Here is a 14,940-nt window from a genome sequence, read left to right on the forward strand (position 1 = left end):
GGGAGGACAATGGGTGAGGAAATATTCAGACTCCTGGATGCTTTCATGACTGAAGCGGGACTCAGCTGGGAAAAATGCGTGGCCGTTTGTATGGATGGTGCGGCAATGACGGGCCGAAAGAGTGGGGTTATTGCGCGGATAAAGGCTGTCAACCCGAAGGTTATGGCTATGCACTGTATGCAGCATCAGCAGGCACTCGCATCCAAAGGTATGGAACCAGACATTCACTTTGTTTTGAACACAGTTGTGACTACAGTTCATTTTGTGAAGTCAAGGGCACTGCAGTCACATTTGTTTGGACAACTTTGTAGGGAGATGGGTGCTGGGCATGACGCACTGCTATATCACTCTGAAGTGCGATGGCTCTCTCGTGGTAAAGTTTTGCAGTGAGATGTCAGAGTTTATGAGAGACAAACCCGACATCACAGAGTTTTTTCCGACCCGGTGTGTGTAGCCAAATTGGCCTATCCTGCCGACGTATTCAACTAGCTCAACAGCCTCAACCTCTTTATCCAAGGAGGCTATGCTATCTATCCTTGAAGTCAGCGACCAAATCACCGCGTTCATGAAGAAAACAGAGCTATGGAGAAGAAGGATGCAAGACAGAGTTTCTCCACACAAACAACCTGTCTGTGGCTATAGTGAGAGATGTAGCCACCTCTCACCTCACTGCACTGAGCGAGCACTTCAGCTCATACTTCTCCGATGTGAATACTGATGCCTGGGACTGGGTGTGGGATCCCTTTGCCCCAGCTGCAACAACAAGTGACCTTACTGGTAAGGCAGAAGAGGAGCTGTTGGACTTATCCTGTGATAGGACATTGAAGGCCTGATTCCAGCAGGTGCCTCATGCAGAATTTTGGCCCTCACTCTCACATGAGTATCCTGAACTCACTGCCGAAGCCATGTGCTTACCTCTGTGAGTCATCATTCTCCACTTTGACTGCAATGAAGACTAAGTACAGGACTCGTTTGCATGTGGAGAACGATTTTAGAGTCTGCCTGTCACCTATCACTCCAAGAATGGAGAAACTGTGTAGTGAGAGACAGGCTCACCCATCTCATTAATTTAGGTGAGCTCATCAAGTGAGTTATTGTGAATTGTGTGAGCTAAGAATGTGATGTAGCTTAATGCAAATATTCCAATCAATTTTTTTTCTTGAAAAGTATAAATGCTGTCAAGCTGAGTCCAAATGTAATTTGAACAAAATGACCCTGTGTTTAAAAGTATATAAGTGGTATTAACATGATTCAAATTGTAATGTGTTTCTGTTTATCACTATGAAACAAGTCTGAAGTGTTTAGGTTGAAAAGTTTTAGAAATAGTTCCAATGGCATCTAAGAATATAAAATGTGGTAGTAAGCATATGCTTAATTGGTGTTACGATTATGAGGGGGTCCTTGGAAAATTTTCTCCCCTGTAAGGGGTCCCTGGCCCCAAAAAGTTTGAGAACCCCTGATATAGTGGACTTGGTGAATCAACTAGAGGCATAACTGTTTTTGCCATGTGGAGAGATTATATTGAGCGTTAATACAATGATTCTTGTGTCTAAGAGGGAGATAAGGTGATATCATATCACAGCTGTAACCTATAACATGGTCAGATGTTATAATTTCTGCTTACATCAGCACGTCTGTAACAATCAGTGCGGCTCATCCCTGTTTTCCTCAACCAAAGCTAGCCTAAATAGTTTATCTAACTCGCTATCATTTTAGCTCCAACTCTCTTTGAAGGAGGGACAGACCGTGTTGTCCCCGTCTTGCCAACCATCTTGTCCAAATTCTTTTCTTTTTTAAAGTGGTGTTTCCGCACATATTAGTGCACAGCAAGTGTCTGATATCTGCTGCCGATTGTCCTCTTTCATTTTTGTTGTGCAGGTGAAGATCCTCGGATGCACGTGCTGCACATACTTCTTGCGACAACACAGCACACCGAGATCTAGTTTATTATGATCTTAAATCCTGTAGTGTGTGACCCCGTGATTACCAGTCTTCTGTAAGTCTTGTAGTGTGAGTGTTTCTAGGATGAAAACACCAATGATTTTTAGGAAAGACCATCATTAAATGTGACATGCTCTCTGATGTTAGAATTTTGTAAGGATTTTAAAAGTTGTGTAGTGTACACAGGGGCGTCGTGGTGGGGGGAAAAGTGGGACTGACTACCCAGGGTCCGAATGGCGGGAGGGCCCTCGAAAAGCCTGGAATGATGCGTGAGAGACATGGATCAAGAGAGGAAGGGGGCCCACAGAGACTGCTTATGTATAGGGCCCTGAATTTTGTGCTACACCCCTGAGTGTACACAAGGCATTACTCAGCCTAGTCTTTACTGACTTTTAGGGCTACACTACAACACTCAGACCGCCATGTTCACTTGCAAAAACAGGAAAAAAAAAAGTCATAAGCCACCTTGAACTCTCCGGATGACTACTCTACGAAGTCTCTGGCTGCTGTGTACACTGGTTGACCAACACTTCGGTCTGATGTCCCAACAGCAAGCAGGGCAAAGCATCTCCAGCCTGGGCCAGAACCACAAAAATTGCTCCCCTCTTCCCACAAAAGCTCACAAACCCAAACACATAATTTATTCAAAGATGCCTGCACAATTCAAATTGAAAGTCAATTCAATACACCACACCTTATCTGGCATATAACCAAAGAAGAGAGAGCATCAAACAGGCAATACAAAAGTGCAAACTGAACACTGCAAATAAATTATTTCAAACACCAATTTTCCTGCGTATCTCCCAATAGTCCTAGCAAATTACCAATTGCGTAAACAAAGGAGCACCATTAGCTACTCAAACTTCTCAAAGATGTTCTATGTCCAAAAAAAAAGCATTAAAGCTAACAAAACATACTTACAAATCCATACATCCAGGCTTCACAAAGCCACAAAGCTAAACCAACCAATCCCAGATGGGCCCCCCTTTTTGTCACACCCTGGCTTGTAAGACCCTAACAAAAGAGACCACACAAGGAAATTACGGAGAAACTTGGCTTGCTAGGCAGTTCACTCACGTGAGTATCTAGCTAGCTGACTGGGCACAATAATACAACTAAGCATAAGGGGCAAATGTAGAGAAAATTAGTCTTTTCTTTATAAGGTAGGCTATTTTCATTCATAAAGCCAAAAATGATTTGTTTGAAATTGATTATTTAATTAATTGTTAATTGTATAGAGGGTATGCATTGACGTCACTTTCCCACCGGAATATGCCCCCTCAGTAGGGACTGAGTGGCAAAACATGCTGCCACATGGCTGCCTTTAGTATAGGAAACTGCAAAACCGGGAGTAAAACAAACGATTATCTGCTTAAATTAAAGGCAGTTGGACTCGACAGTGATCTTTACAGCTTACCAAAGAACCAGTGGTCCATGGACATTCAACAAGAAATCGGAGCTATCTTTTTACGGACTGCTGAAAGCTAAAAAAAGAGAAGCGATGCATCGCTGCAATTCGAACAACAACAGAAACAACTCGAATCCAGGCACCGAAACATGCCTGTTTCTGCGAATTGCAGAGATCCATTTGCTTCTCTTTTCTTTAGCTTTCGGCAGTCTGTAAAAAAGATAGCTCCGATTTCTTGTTGAATCTATTTGTACAGTCAATCGCACAACAGCTTTTTCCCATTTTAGATGTGTTTTTTGTGTGGTCACGGCATTCAAGCTGAACGCTAACGCTATCACTCAGTCTTTCTGCCACTCAGTGAGTGTAACTGCAGGGACTTCCACCTACTGTGACGTCATGTGCATACCCTCTATTGGAAGTTCTGTCTAGTTGAGGGGATGTTGTAGAAACAAACAAAAAAGTTAATAGTATAACATTTGTAAGGTAAATGGAATTTAAATGTACATGTTGTACCTGTTTCCTTTTCCAGCTTGCAGGTTTCTTTCTTGTTTGACATCACACACCTTGATTTTTTTATATGAACACCCTGCTTTTTTCCAGATGTGACGTGGTCTTCTGAGAGGTGTTCCTCCATGTTTGACTTCTTTCTGGCTGCTCTGCTACAGTGTTGCTCCTTTGTCTTCTTTTGCCCTCTGTTTACTTTTACACTATTCATGTCTTCAGTGTCAGTTGACATACTGTTCACATCTTTGGAGTGTTTTCTGCTCCATCTCGATAATGGCATTTCCTTTCCAAATGGTATAAATAATGAGGAAGAGGGGCATGATTCCTTTTCTCCTGAAGAGAAAAGAAACATTCAGTTGAAAACATGCTAGTGTTGTTGCCAGACCTTGAAAATTCTTGTTTGTGTTAGTGTTAATCAGATTAACCTACAGGGTCCAAGTTGAACTATGCAGTTGTTCCCTGCACTTGGAACAGTACTTCTCTCTAGGGTTTTCAACACACTTGTTCCTGGTTATGGTTAAACACTTTGTTGTACGTCGCTCTGGATAAGAGCGTCTGCCAAATGCCTGTAATGTAATGTAATGATCTAATGATCCCTCAAGTAAACGGTCTCCATTTTTTTCAAATTTTAGTTCCACATTCTAGTTTCACAATCATGGACTCACTCGTAATTGCCGCATCGGGTTTCCCAACTTCATAAGATCTATTACAGAGATACCGATAAGAGGAATGCAGAGTGGAGAAACGTCTCTGAAATTGTGGGTGGCTCTGTAGATATGTAGATATAGCCATTACTATTAGTTATCATTGTCCAGTCTGAATAAAAATTTGCACTGCATTTTTGCAGTAACCTAGCTCTGAAAAATGCTGACTAGCTAGGCTGTCTAATGTCTAGCTAGTGAGTAGCAACCAACAATAACAACAAAAACATTTTCTTGCTAATGTATTAGTTGCTAGTTGTTCATGATCATTTCTACCAGCCACCTAGCTAGCTAACCAGATATAACTTTGAAGGCATTAGTTGGCTAATTATCAAGACAATGTTTTTGTTGTTGGTTGTTACTCACTAGCTAGACATTAGACAGCCTAGCTAGGCAGCTGACTAACATCTTTCAGATCTAGGTTACTACAAAAAATATTTTTATTCAGACTGGACAATGAACATGAAACACAACATTAAACCCAGTCAACATTTAATGAACACAACCGTCTGTCAAAAATAGGTGACGCCCACGGCCGACTGTGGGACGTGGGAGCGGTGCCAGGCGGAATAGCCGTGTACAGTGTGACGTCACCCTTCGTGTTCTACCACTTTAGTGCACTATATTAAAGCACTAAAGCACACCTTTACACGTCCACACAATAAAGCTCCAAACTTAGGGGATTTAGTGTTTTCTCTGTGTTCTTCTTTCTCCTGCCTGATTACATTATCAATGCTCTAAGCCCACAAATAATGTCTCCCCATTGGACATTTAAGGTACATCAGACAATAAATACATCGGATGTACACGCAAAATTACATATACAGAAGTGTACTCGTTTAAAACAGCCACACTTTGGTGTTTTCCTATATCTCCTTCCTTCGCTGTTAGATCACCAGGTACTGCGTCTGCCTGCAACATTTTTGGCTGGACCACAACAACAGGGCCAGCCCTACAAACGCGAATGACTGTGACTGACTGAGTGATGCAGTTACACCATTGGTCGGCCGAGTTATGAATTTACACCATTGGTCTGTGTGTTAGGTCCAGCCATATACTAGGTTTTAACCAGGTTTCGTTTTAGCTACCATTTAAACTGACTATCAGTGGGTTTACATGTTTGAAAAAGTCGATTTGTTGTTTTAGTCCGGCTAAAAGTGGACTTGAAAAATCATGTATAATACACTGTAGTCTGATTGAAATCATACGGAGTCAATTTTTTAAAAGTCGGACTAACATACCTAGATAATGTGGTTGGGGGTTGATTTACTACGACATGTATATGCTTCAATAGGCAAAAAATTGGCCTAGGCGTTCTGCGCATGTTCCGTAATTTACATAACAACTAACTATACGCTCACGGTGGCCAAGCGGAATCGATAACATTTCAGAAAATATATACCTTTAAAAGATTTAATTCAATCTTCTACTGGGACTTTTGCTGTTTATTGAGGGTGTGACAGAAAATTTCAGTGCCGCTGGCTATAATCGAATGTTTTTCACATTTACCGTTTGATTGAGGAAGTAGCCTACCATTCAAAGTACATTGTTATGGGTTAGTGCTGTCCGATTGTGCTAGCTACTTCACATTAACCTTGTACGGCGATCAATAAAGGCTAACAGCACAGTACCACTTAATTATTGTCACTTCTATCACCACTGTAATGAACTAAAAAAAGGCGACAAATGACCTTTTATGTGAGAAATGCATTGTCGAGCTCATGCACATACACTGCTGGCGACATACTAAAGCTCCGTTTTGCCCTCCCTAGTATCATGGAGAAAAAAACACATTTCTGGACGGACGAGGAGACCAGCTTCATGCTATCGCAACTAAAGGAGTTAAATATCCTCCCCCCATCCCCTCTATGACCCTCCCCACATTCTCCACCTTCTCCCCACTCTCTCTCCCTGATGTCTCCCAACTCTTGCTCTCCCACCGTCCCACCACCTGTGCCCTTGATCCCCTCCCCTCTACCCTCCTCCAGCTGATCTCACCAGAGATCATCCCCTTCATCGCCCACCTGATTAACTCCTCCCTGACTTCTGGCACCTTCCCGTCATCTTTCAAAAGAGCCCACATCACCCCCATTCTGAAGAAACCAACACTGGACCCCTGCCTCACCCAGAACTACAGACCGGTATCCCTTCTTCCATTCCTATCTAAAACTCTCGAACGTGCTGCGTCTAACCAACTTTCCTCTTTTCTTTCTAAGCATAACCTCCAAGACCCTCAGCAGTCTGGTTTCAGACCCGGTCACTCGACGGAGACTGCCCTGCTCTCCGTCACTGAGTCTCTCCACGCAGCACACGCAGCATCCCGTTCATCTGTCCTAATTCATTCTCTATGCAGATGATATTCAACTTTTCTACTCTTTCTCTCCCACAGACACTCAGGTCTCCGATCGCATATCCGCCTGCCTGAGTGACATCCAGAGCTGGATGACCAAACACCAGCTCAAGCTCAACACAAGCAAAACGGAACTTCTCCATATTCCTTCTCTTACCTCTCCCACTTCTCATCTGCCCATTTCTTTAGGAGACACTCCCCTACACCCTTCGCAGAGTGCCCGAAATCTTGGAGTTGTGCTGGACAACAGGCTGTCACTCTCTGAGAATATCGCGGCAACCACCCGGTCGTGCAGGTTCATCCTGTACAATATCCGCAGAATAAGACCACTCCTCACCAATTATTCCACACAGCTCCTGGTCCAGGCCATGATACTGTCACGTCTGGACTACTGCAACTCCCTCCTGGCTGGCCTCCCAGCATCAGCCACCAGACCCCTTCAGCTCATCCAGAATGCAGCAGCACGTCTGGTTTACAACCTCCCTCGTGACTCCCACGTCACTCCCCTCCTCATCTCCCTCCACTGGCTACCAGTGCAAGCTCGCATCCGGTTTAAGACACTGGTGCTTGCTTTCCAAGCAGTCAAGGGGTCAGCTCCTGGTTATCTGCAGAAGATGATCAGACCCTACAAGCCGGCCAGATCGCTCCGATCGGCTACTACAGGGCGGCTGATTCCTCCCCCAACACGAGCAGCAACAAGGTCTCGACTCTTTGCAGTTCTGGCCCCACGATGGTGGAACGATCTTCCAGTGGAGGTCAGAACAGCAGAGTGTCTGAGCACCTTCAAACGGAAACTCAAGACGCACCTCTTCTCTGTGTACCTCTCTCCTCTTCCCTAAACCCCCTCCCATAACTATTAAAAAAAAAAAAAAAAAAAAAAAAAAAATTTTTGGTTCAGACTATCTTGTTTCTCCTTAATGTATGCTATCATAGTAAAGGCTTTTTATCTGCATTTTGTTCAATGGACTTAAGTGGACTTGATCCTGAGTTTGGTTACACTGTTGTAAGTCGCTCTGGATAAGAGCGTCAGCTAAATGCCTATAATGTAATGTAATGTAATGTAAAAATATCCTAAAATACATGGATGGAAGAAAAACGCGGAATGGCGGACCATTCAAATAAGTTGCGACAATATTGGAGGAAGCAGGATCTATAATAAGCCTTCATCGGACACAACTCGATTCTTTCTGAGCCATGTATATTGGGGCAACGACAATAATCCAATTAAATCTCATCTTTTGCCAAATCGAGCTATTAAGGGGAGGCACCACCCATTTAAGGAAAAAAAATCCTTTACTCATATCAAAATGAAATTTTACCAGTTGAATAAACACACAAATACAAGGTTTTTTTGTATTATGACTATTCATTTTTTATTTTTTAAATATGCAAATCAGCTATTAGCTCATTAAATATGTGCTAATTTGCATATAAGTGTATTCAATATTTAAGCTCAACAGATAAAATCTGAACTGATTTAAAAAAAAAATGTGATCAATAACTCAATAATTAGGGCTTGTCAGAGGCTTTTGTCAAAATATTGTTTTTTTAACTAATTATTCCAAAAACAATATGTACACGCTGAAAAAAACGCTTTGACCTATTTTTACTGCTAAAAATCTGAAATAAAGTCAGAAAAACCGGTTTAGCAGCAATAGTTCAAACCTTCCTCCTCAGGCACTTCCTGTGGAAACCACCTCTCACAAAGCTGCCTCTCGTGGCAATGCGTAGAACGCAACTAAAAATAATGCCCCGACCCCCCTGTAACACAAAAATACTGGTTCCGCTAAGGAAATATTAAACAGGTCCGTTTAGATTTACGTTCATGTGTATGTTCTTACTTTTATGTTAACAAAAATATTATTTTATTAAAACGTAGATTATTATTATATTTAACTCAAAATTATTAAATGAACTTAAACTGTATAACTGACTCTGACGGCAGCTACACTCTCGTCATCACTGTTGCATGCATCACAAAAACTTTTACTTTACACTACTAATGCTTACATTACAGTGTGAAATATCCACATTGTATAATACCACTAAGCTATTAAAAGAGACTCAATTTCAAAAATAACGTATATAACGAAATATTTTGAGCAGTAATACTTACATAGCAATGATGAAATTGAATCTGTGTTCAGTAGATAGAGACAGCAACAGTAATTCAATGATACAGACCTATCCGCTCCTGTTTTGCTGCAGAAAACAATGTCAGATAGGTCTATCAGCAAACATGTGGCTTAGCTATGCCCAGAAGTCCTCAATAATAATAGTATTTTCCAAGAAATTATGAAAAATCATTGACAACGTTTCGTTAGGTGCAGCGTCTTTTACTGCTACCCCAGAGTGAATGCGAAAGTAAATGCGATGATAAGAAAATTTTCGGTTACCTGACCGATAAAACGCTATTCCAAAATCAAAATCAGACATGTTATACATGGTTAGAAAGCTTATACTCTCACCTACTTAATAAATGAATTGTCAATCAGGCCAGGCTGTACTAAAAAGGGCGACAAATGCCGTAAACAACAGGTGTGTTTACTATGTCGTAACACTTAGATGGCATGTCGTAACACTTAGATGGCCCAGCGTGTATGTACAGCTGCAGCGCTTCCATGCCGCCACTAAAAAAGGCATCACACTAGTGTTGTCACGATACCAAAATTTTGACTTCGATACCGATACCAGGTTTAGTATCACAATACTCGATACTGAAACGATACTGATACAATACTCGGTACCTAACGATACTTAAATTACCTTAATAGATCAGAAACATAATGTCCACAAGGGTTGACCTCATTTTCGAATTCACGGTTTATTAACAACCTTTAAGTTGAAGCCTGTTCAACATATTAATAAGCATAGATCTATAGTGTTACAACACTAAACAATAAAAAAATATATTAAATATATTAAAAGAATTAAACACTTGTAAACTAAATAATCTTTAAACACGTCTTTCACTTTAAATAGATCTAAAAACAGAATATTTTAATAACAATACAGCATCTTCCTATAATAAAATATTTCCAAATTAGAACACCTATTGCTACTGAAGTAAACTGAGTTGAAGCTTACGCTGTATCAAGGAGTGATCTAAAAACAGCATATTTTAATAACAATAGAGCATCTTCCTATAATAAAATATTTCCAAATTAGAACACCTATTGCTACTGAAGTGAATTGAGTCGAAACTTACCCTGTATCAACGAGTGAGTGCACAAGCGCATGTCACCTCCCTTGGCAACCTTAGTTGCTACTGCCATCTAGCAAAGATTCTGACAAATTACACTTTTCATCCTCTCAATCAGTAATGTGGGAGACACATTTCCCTGGCTTTTACATTTGACACAAAACTACCGAACGTCGGAGAACTCTAATACCGAACCGTTTCTTTTTTTTTTAAGTACCGAAAAAGTGCTGAAGTTTCGGAATACCGTGCAACACTACGTCAAACATATTCCAATCCATTGCTCAGTTTAGCAGAGAATGCACACTTCAGAGCGCCTCAGAGACAGACAGAATAATAATACATATTTCAAATAATAAATACGACATTGAAAAAAACGAAACAAAAAATGAAATATCAACTCGCCATCCCTGCTATCTGCGCAGAGTAGCCTACCTTATTATTTATTTTGACATTGGCAGACTACATCATGAATTGCGTTTTTTGTTTATATTCAATATTAGTAATTGCAGCGAGAAACTGCAGCTGTAGACACAAGGAAGTTTGTTATATTATGGTAGCAACAGAACGAAGCAGACTATATATATAGGCTATATTTACCGTCATTGTTTTATAATACCAGCGTGTTTTCGCGTGTTTGCAGAGAAACTCAAATACTATCAATAAAAATGGTTTAGCTATTTCTCAGCATAATAACAGATGGGGATGGGACAATATGAAAAGAATTTTCAACCGTCCACCACGTTTTAGCAAAGTTCCAACACTCTCGTCATCACTGTTGTGCATGCATCACAAAAATTAACAAAAATAACATATATAACCGAAATATTTTGAGCAGTAATACTTACATAGCAATATGACATTTTATCTGTGTTCAGCAGTATAGAGACAGAGACAGTAAATCAATGACAAAGTCCTATCCGCTTCTGTTATGCGTCAGAAAACGATGTCAGATAGGTCTATCAGCAAAGATATGGCTTAGCTATGCCCCGAAGTCCTCAATAATAATAGTACTCTCCAAGAAATTATGAAAATCCTTGACAGCGTTTCGTTAGGTGCATCGTCTTTTAATGCTACCCCACAGTGAATGCGCAAGTGAATGCGATAAGAAAATTTTCTGTTACGCTGACCAGTAAAACGCTATTCCAAAAGTAAAATCAGACATGTTATACATCTTTAGAAAGCTTATACTCTCACCTACTGAATGAATGAATTGTCAATCAAGCCAGGCTGTACTAAAAAGGCGACAACGTCGTAAACAACAGGTGTGTTTACTATGTCGTAACACTTAGATGGCCCAGCATGTATGTACAGCTGCAGCGCTTCCATGCCGCAACTAAAAAAGGCGTCACACTAGTGTTGTCACGATACCAAAATTTTTGATATCGATACCAGGTTTAGTATCACAATACTCAATACTGAAACCATACTGATTCAATACTCTGTACATAACGATACTGAAATTACCCTAACCCTCTGGGGTCTGAGGGTAAAATGAGGCACACTGGTGATTGTGCCATGCTCTGACATTTGTGTAAATTTCATCAACTTTATATGCAGTGATTCCAAAGTGTTTCATATCTCTGTTTTCAGCACAAACTCAGCTACAATAATATGGCAGCAGTAAGTAGGTCATAATCATATGTGGATTGCAAATTGCTCTGAAAACACACAAACTGTAAACAGTAGTTTTGAACATGCACAGGAATGTTGTAATAAGACACACTAAACAATTGTAACTAAGATTTTTGGTCACTGAAATGTGTTCATCAAGGTCTTGGGTATCAAAAGATAACAAAATATTTTAGCAAATCCAATGAGAAATATAAAATAAATTGCTAAAGGTTAGTGTTGTGACTACTATTTTTCAACACCAGGTGAGAATGGGAGGGCAAATGGCCTTTCTGTAATGAATATGCATTGGGTAGGAGGACCTCCCAGCTAAGTAGGCTATTCACACCTGGCCGCATGCCTCCCCACCACTAAGACAAAGACTCAGTGAGCCATTTAGAAGACAGAAACAAAGACATCTTTTGATTTTCAGAACACTTATTGAAGCAAACTATACGCATGGAAGATGAGACTGGTGTACTCTTGCAACGCTTGCGTGGCCTCTTAGCTAGTGGTGAACTAGGCCGTGTTTCCTGATCAGCATCTCTGTAAATATGATAAAAACAAAATAGCTAGGAAATCTGATATCAAATCAAACTTTATTTATATAGCACATTTCCTTCAACATGTGAAAATGAAATGTGCTTTACAAAAAAGGGGCAAAACCACTAACTAATGAAAACAAAACTTAGGAAATGTGACATAGTTACATCATAGCCTATACAAACAAAGAACCAAACAAACACAACCAGACGCAGAGAGGTAGCCTATAATTTTTAGAAGCAACGGTTAGAATCGTTCGTAGTGTGGGAATTTACAAGCGCGCATATTAGTGAATATTCCTACAAACACACAGAGAATGTAATACAGCACACATTTACAAATAATGCAAGCTATCAACGAAACAACATTAGCTAAACTAAATAAACATTGATATTCCAGCTCAACTACACGCAACTCATCAATAACAATGCCTCAATCTGAAGTAGGCTAGGTCTGTTTAGCTAAGTGGTTATTATATTGCTATTTCCCGAATTTACTTACAGTATGCTAATATCGATTGTGTGAGGACATCAGTTTTAGAATCCTAGCCACGCCACTACACGCCAGGCATGGGCTACTTATTACCAATATGATCGAAAAAAATACAGTCTACCTGCTACTTCTAACACACAACCAGATGCAGAGAGCCTAGCCGATAATTCTAAGATGCAATAGTTTGAATCGTTCGTAGTGTGGGAATTTACAAACGCGCATATTGCTGGATATTCCTACAAGCACAGAGATACGTTGCAATACAGTACACATAGTTACCAATATGATCATAAGAAATATACTTACTCATGAAGTTGATCCTCAGCTGGATCAGTTTGCTGTTCGAAATGACACCGCTCTTCATCAATGTCGGCTTCCGGACGGACCATTTTCCAAAATTGAACGAAATGTTTACCTCAAAAGAAGTGAATGAGGCCACACTTTGACATTCTATCCTGCTTTCGCAGGCTCGGCATTTCTCACATGGATCTCGCATCGCCCCTCCCCTACTCTCCTTCTATGGAGAGTAGTTATAATGTCGTTAACATGTGAATGCGATTTGGGCGGACTTCCTGCTGAGCGAAATTCACATAGTAATGAGTAAGGATTAACGAAGCATACATGGTTTAATTAATCAAATTTAGAACTTTTAAAACAATTCATATTATTTGTCAATGGGCGCATTGGAAAGTCGCGATTCTAAGGTTTCTGTCAATGTTTTTGTTGCGTCTGTATGATAACAACTCGTGAAGTTAATAATCCAAATAGAAACGAAAGTTCATTTAATCTTGCCGAGCTTCGCCGGCGGAGCTCCCGACCCCAGAGGGTTAATAGATCAGAAACGTAATGTCCACAAGGGTTGACCTCATTTTCAAATTCACGGTTTATTAAAAAGCTGGTTTATTAACAACCTTAAAGTTGAAGCCTGTTCAACATATTAATAAGCATAGGCCTACAGTGTTACAACACTAAACAATAGAAAAATATATTAAATATATTAAAAGAATTAAACAGTTGTAAACTAAATAATCTTTAAACAGGTCTTTCACTTTTAAATTGATCTAAAAACAGCATATTTTAATAACAATACAGCATCTTCCTATAATAAAATATTTCGAAATTAGAACACCTATTGCTACTGAAGTGAACTGAGTTGAAGCTTGCACTGTATCAACGAGTGAGTGCACAAGCGCAAGTCACCTCACTTGGCAACTATGGTTGCTACTGTCATCTAGTGAAGGTTCTGACAAATTACACTTTTCATCCTCTCAATCAGTAATGTCGGAGACACATTTCTCTGGCTTTTACATTTGACAAAAAACTACTGTCACGACTGGCGCCCGCCCCCTTGTTTTCACCTATTGTGTGTGATGTCTCTGTTGGTCAGCAGGGGGGGTTGCAGAGTCAGACGTGGCTTCCTTGACCGCCCTAATTGCTTCCAGCTGAGACCGTGTTTAAAAAGGCTGGAGACTAAACCAGTCTTGGTCTGCTTCCAGCCAGCGCGGACGTCTTCTCCTACGTTTGTATTTTCTTGGTTGGTCCACACAACACTCATGCACCCAGCACCATCACATACACACTGACTACTGATACTGACATGTTAGGTCTTTGGGTTGTAGTATTTTTTTTGTTAGTTTTTCTTAAATAAATATCCGTTACTCCTTCAGCTTTTGTGTCCGTGTCGGGCCTTGAGCCGGGTCGTCACACTACCGAACGTCAGAAAATTCTAATACCGAACCGTTTCTTTTTTTTTTTAAGTACCGAATAAGTGCTGAAGTTTCGGTATACCGTGCAACAGTATGTCAGACACATATTCCAATCCATTGCTCAGCTTAGCAGAGAATGCACATTTCAGAGCGCCTCAGAGACAGATAGAATAATAATACATATTTCAAATAATAAATACGACATTGAAAAAAACGAAAAAGACGAAATATCAACTTGCGACCTGCGTGCTGCTCGCAGAGTAGCCTACCGTATTATTTATTTAGATATTGGCAGATAAGAAAATTTTCGGTTACGCTGACCTATAAAATGCTATTCCAAAAGGAAAATCAGACATGTTATACATTGTTAGAAAGCTTATACTCTCACCTACTGAATAAATAAATGGTCAATCAAACCAGGCTGTACTAAAAAGGGCGACAACGTCGTAAACAACAGGTGTGGTATTACGCACAGCTATTTTTGA

The 14,940-nt window shown here is 40.3% G+C and overlaps 1 protein-coding gene across 1 annotated transcript in view; it reads right to left on the reverse strand.

The window, feature by feature from the left end:
* LOC118237296 overlaps nt 1–14,940 on the reverse strand; it is a 122,462-nt gene that overhangs the window by 76,486 nt on the left and 31,036 nt on the right. The window contains exon 5 of the mRNA XM_035435857.1: nt 3,863–4,186. Within this exon, the coding sequence (XP_035291748.1) occupies nt 3,863–4,186 (324 nt within the window). The remainder of the gene's footprint in view (nt 1–3,862; nt 4,187–14,940) is intronic.

This window comes from Anguilla anguilla, chromosome 10 (assembly GCF_013347855.1).
Source record: "Anguilla anguilla isolate fAngAng1 chromosome 10, fAngAng1.pri, whole genome shotgun sequence".
Lineage (NCBI taxonomy): Eukaryota > Metazoa > Chordata > Actinopteri > Anguilliformes > Anguillidae > Anguilla > Anguilla anguilla.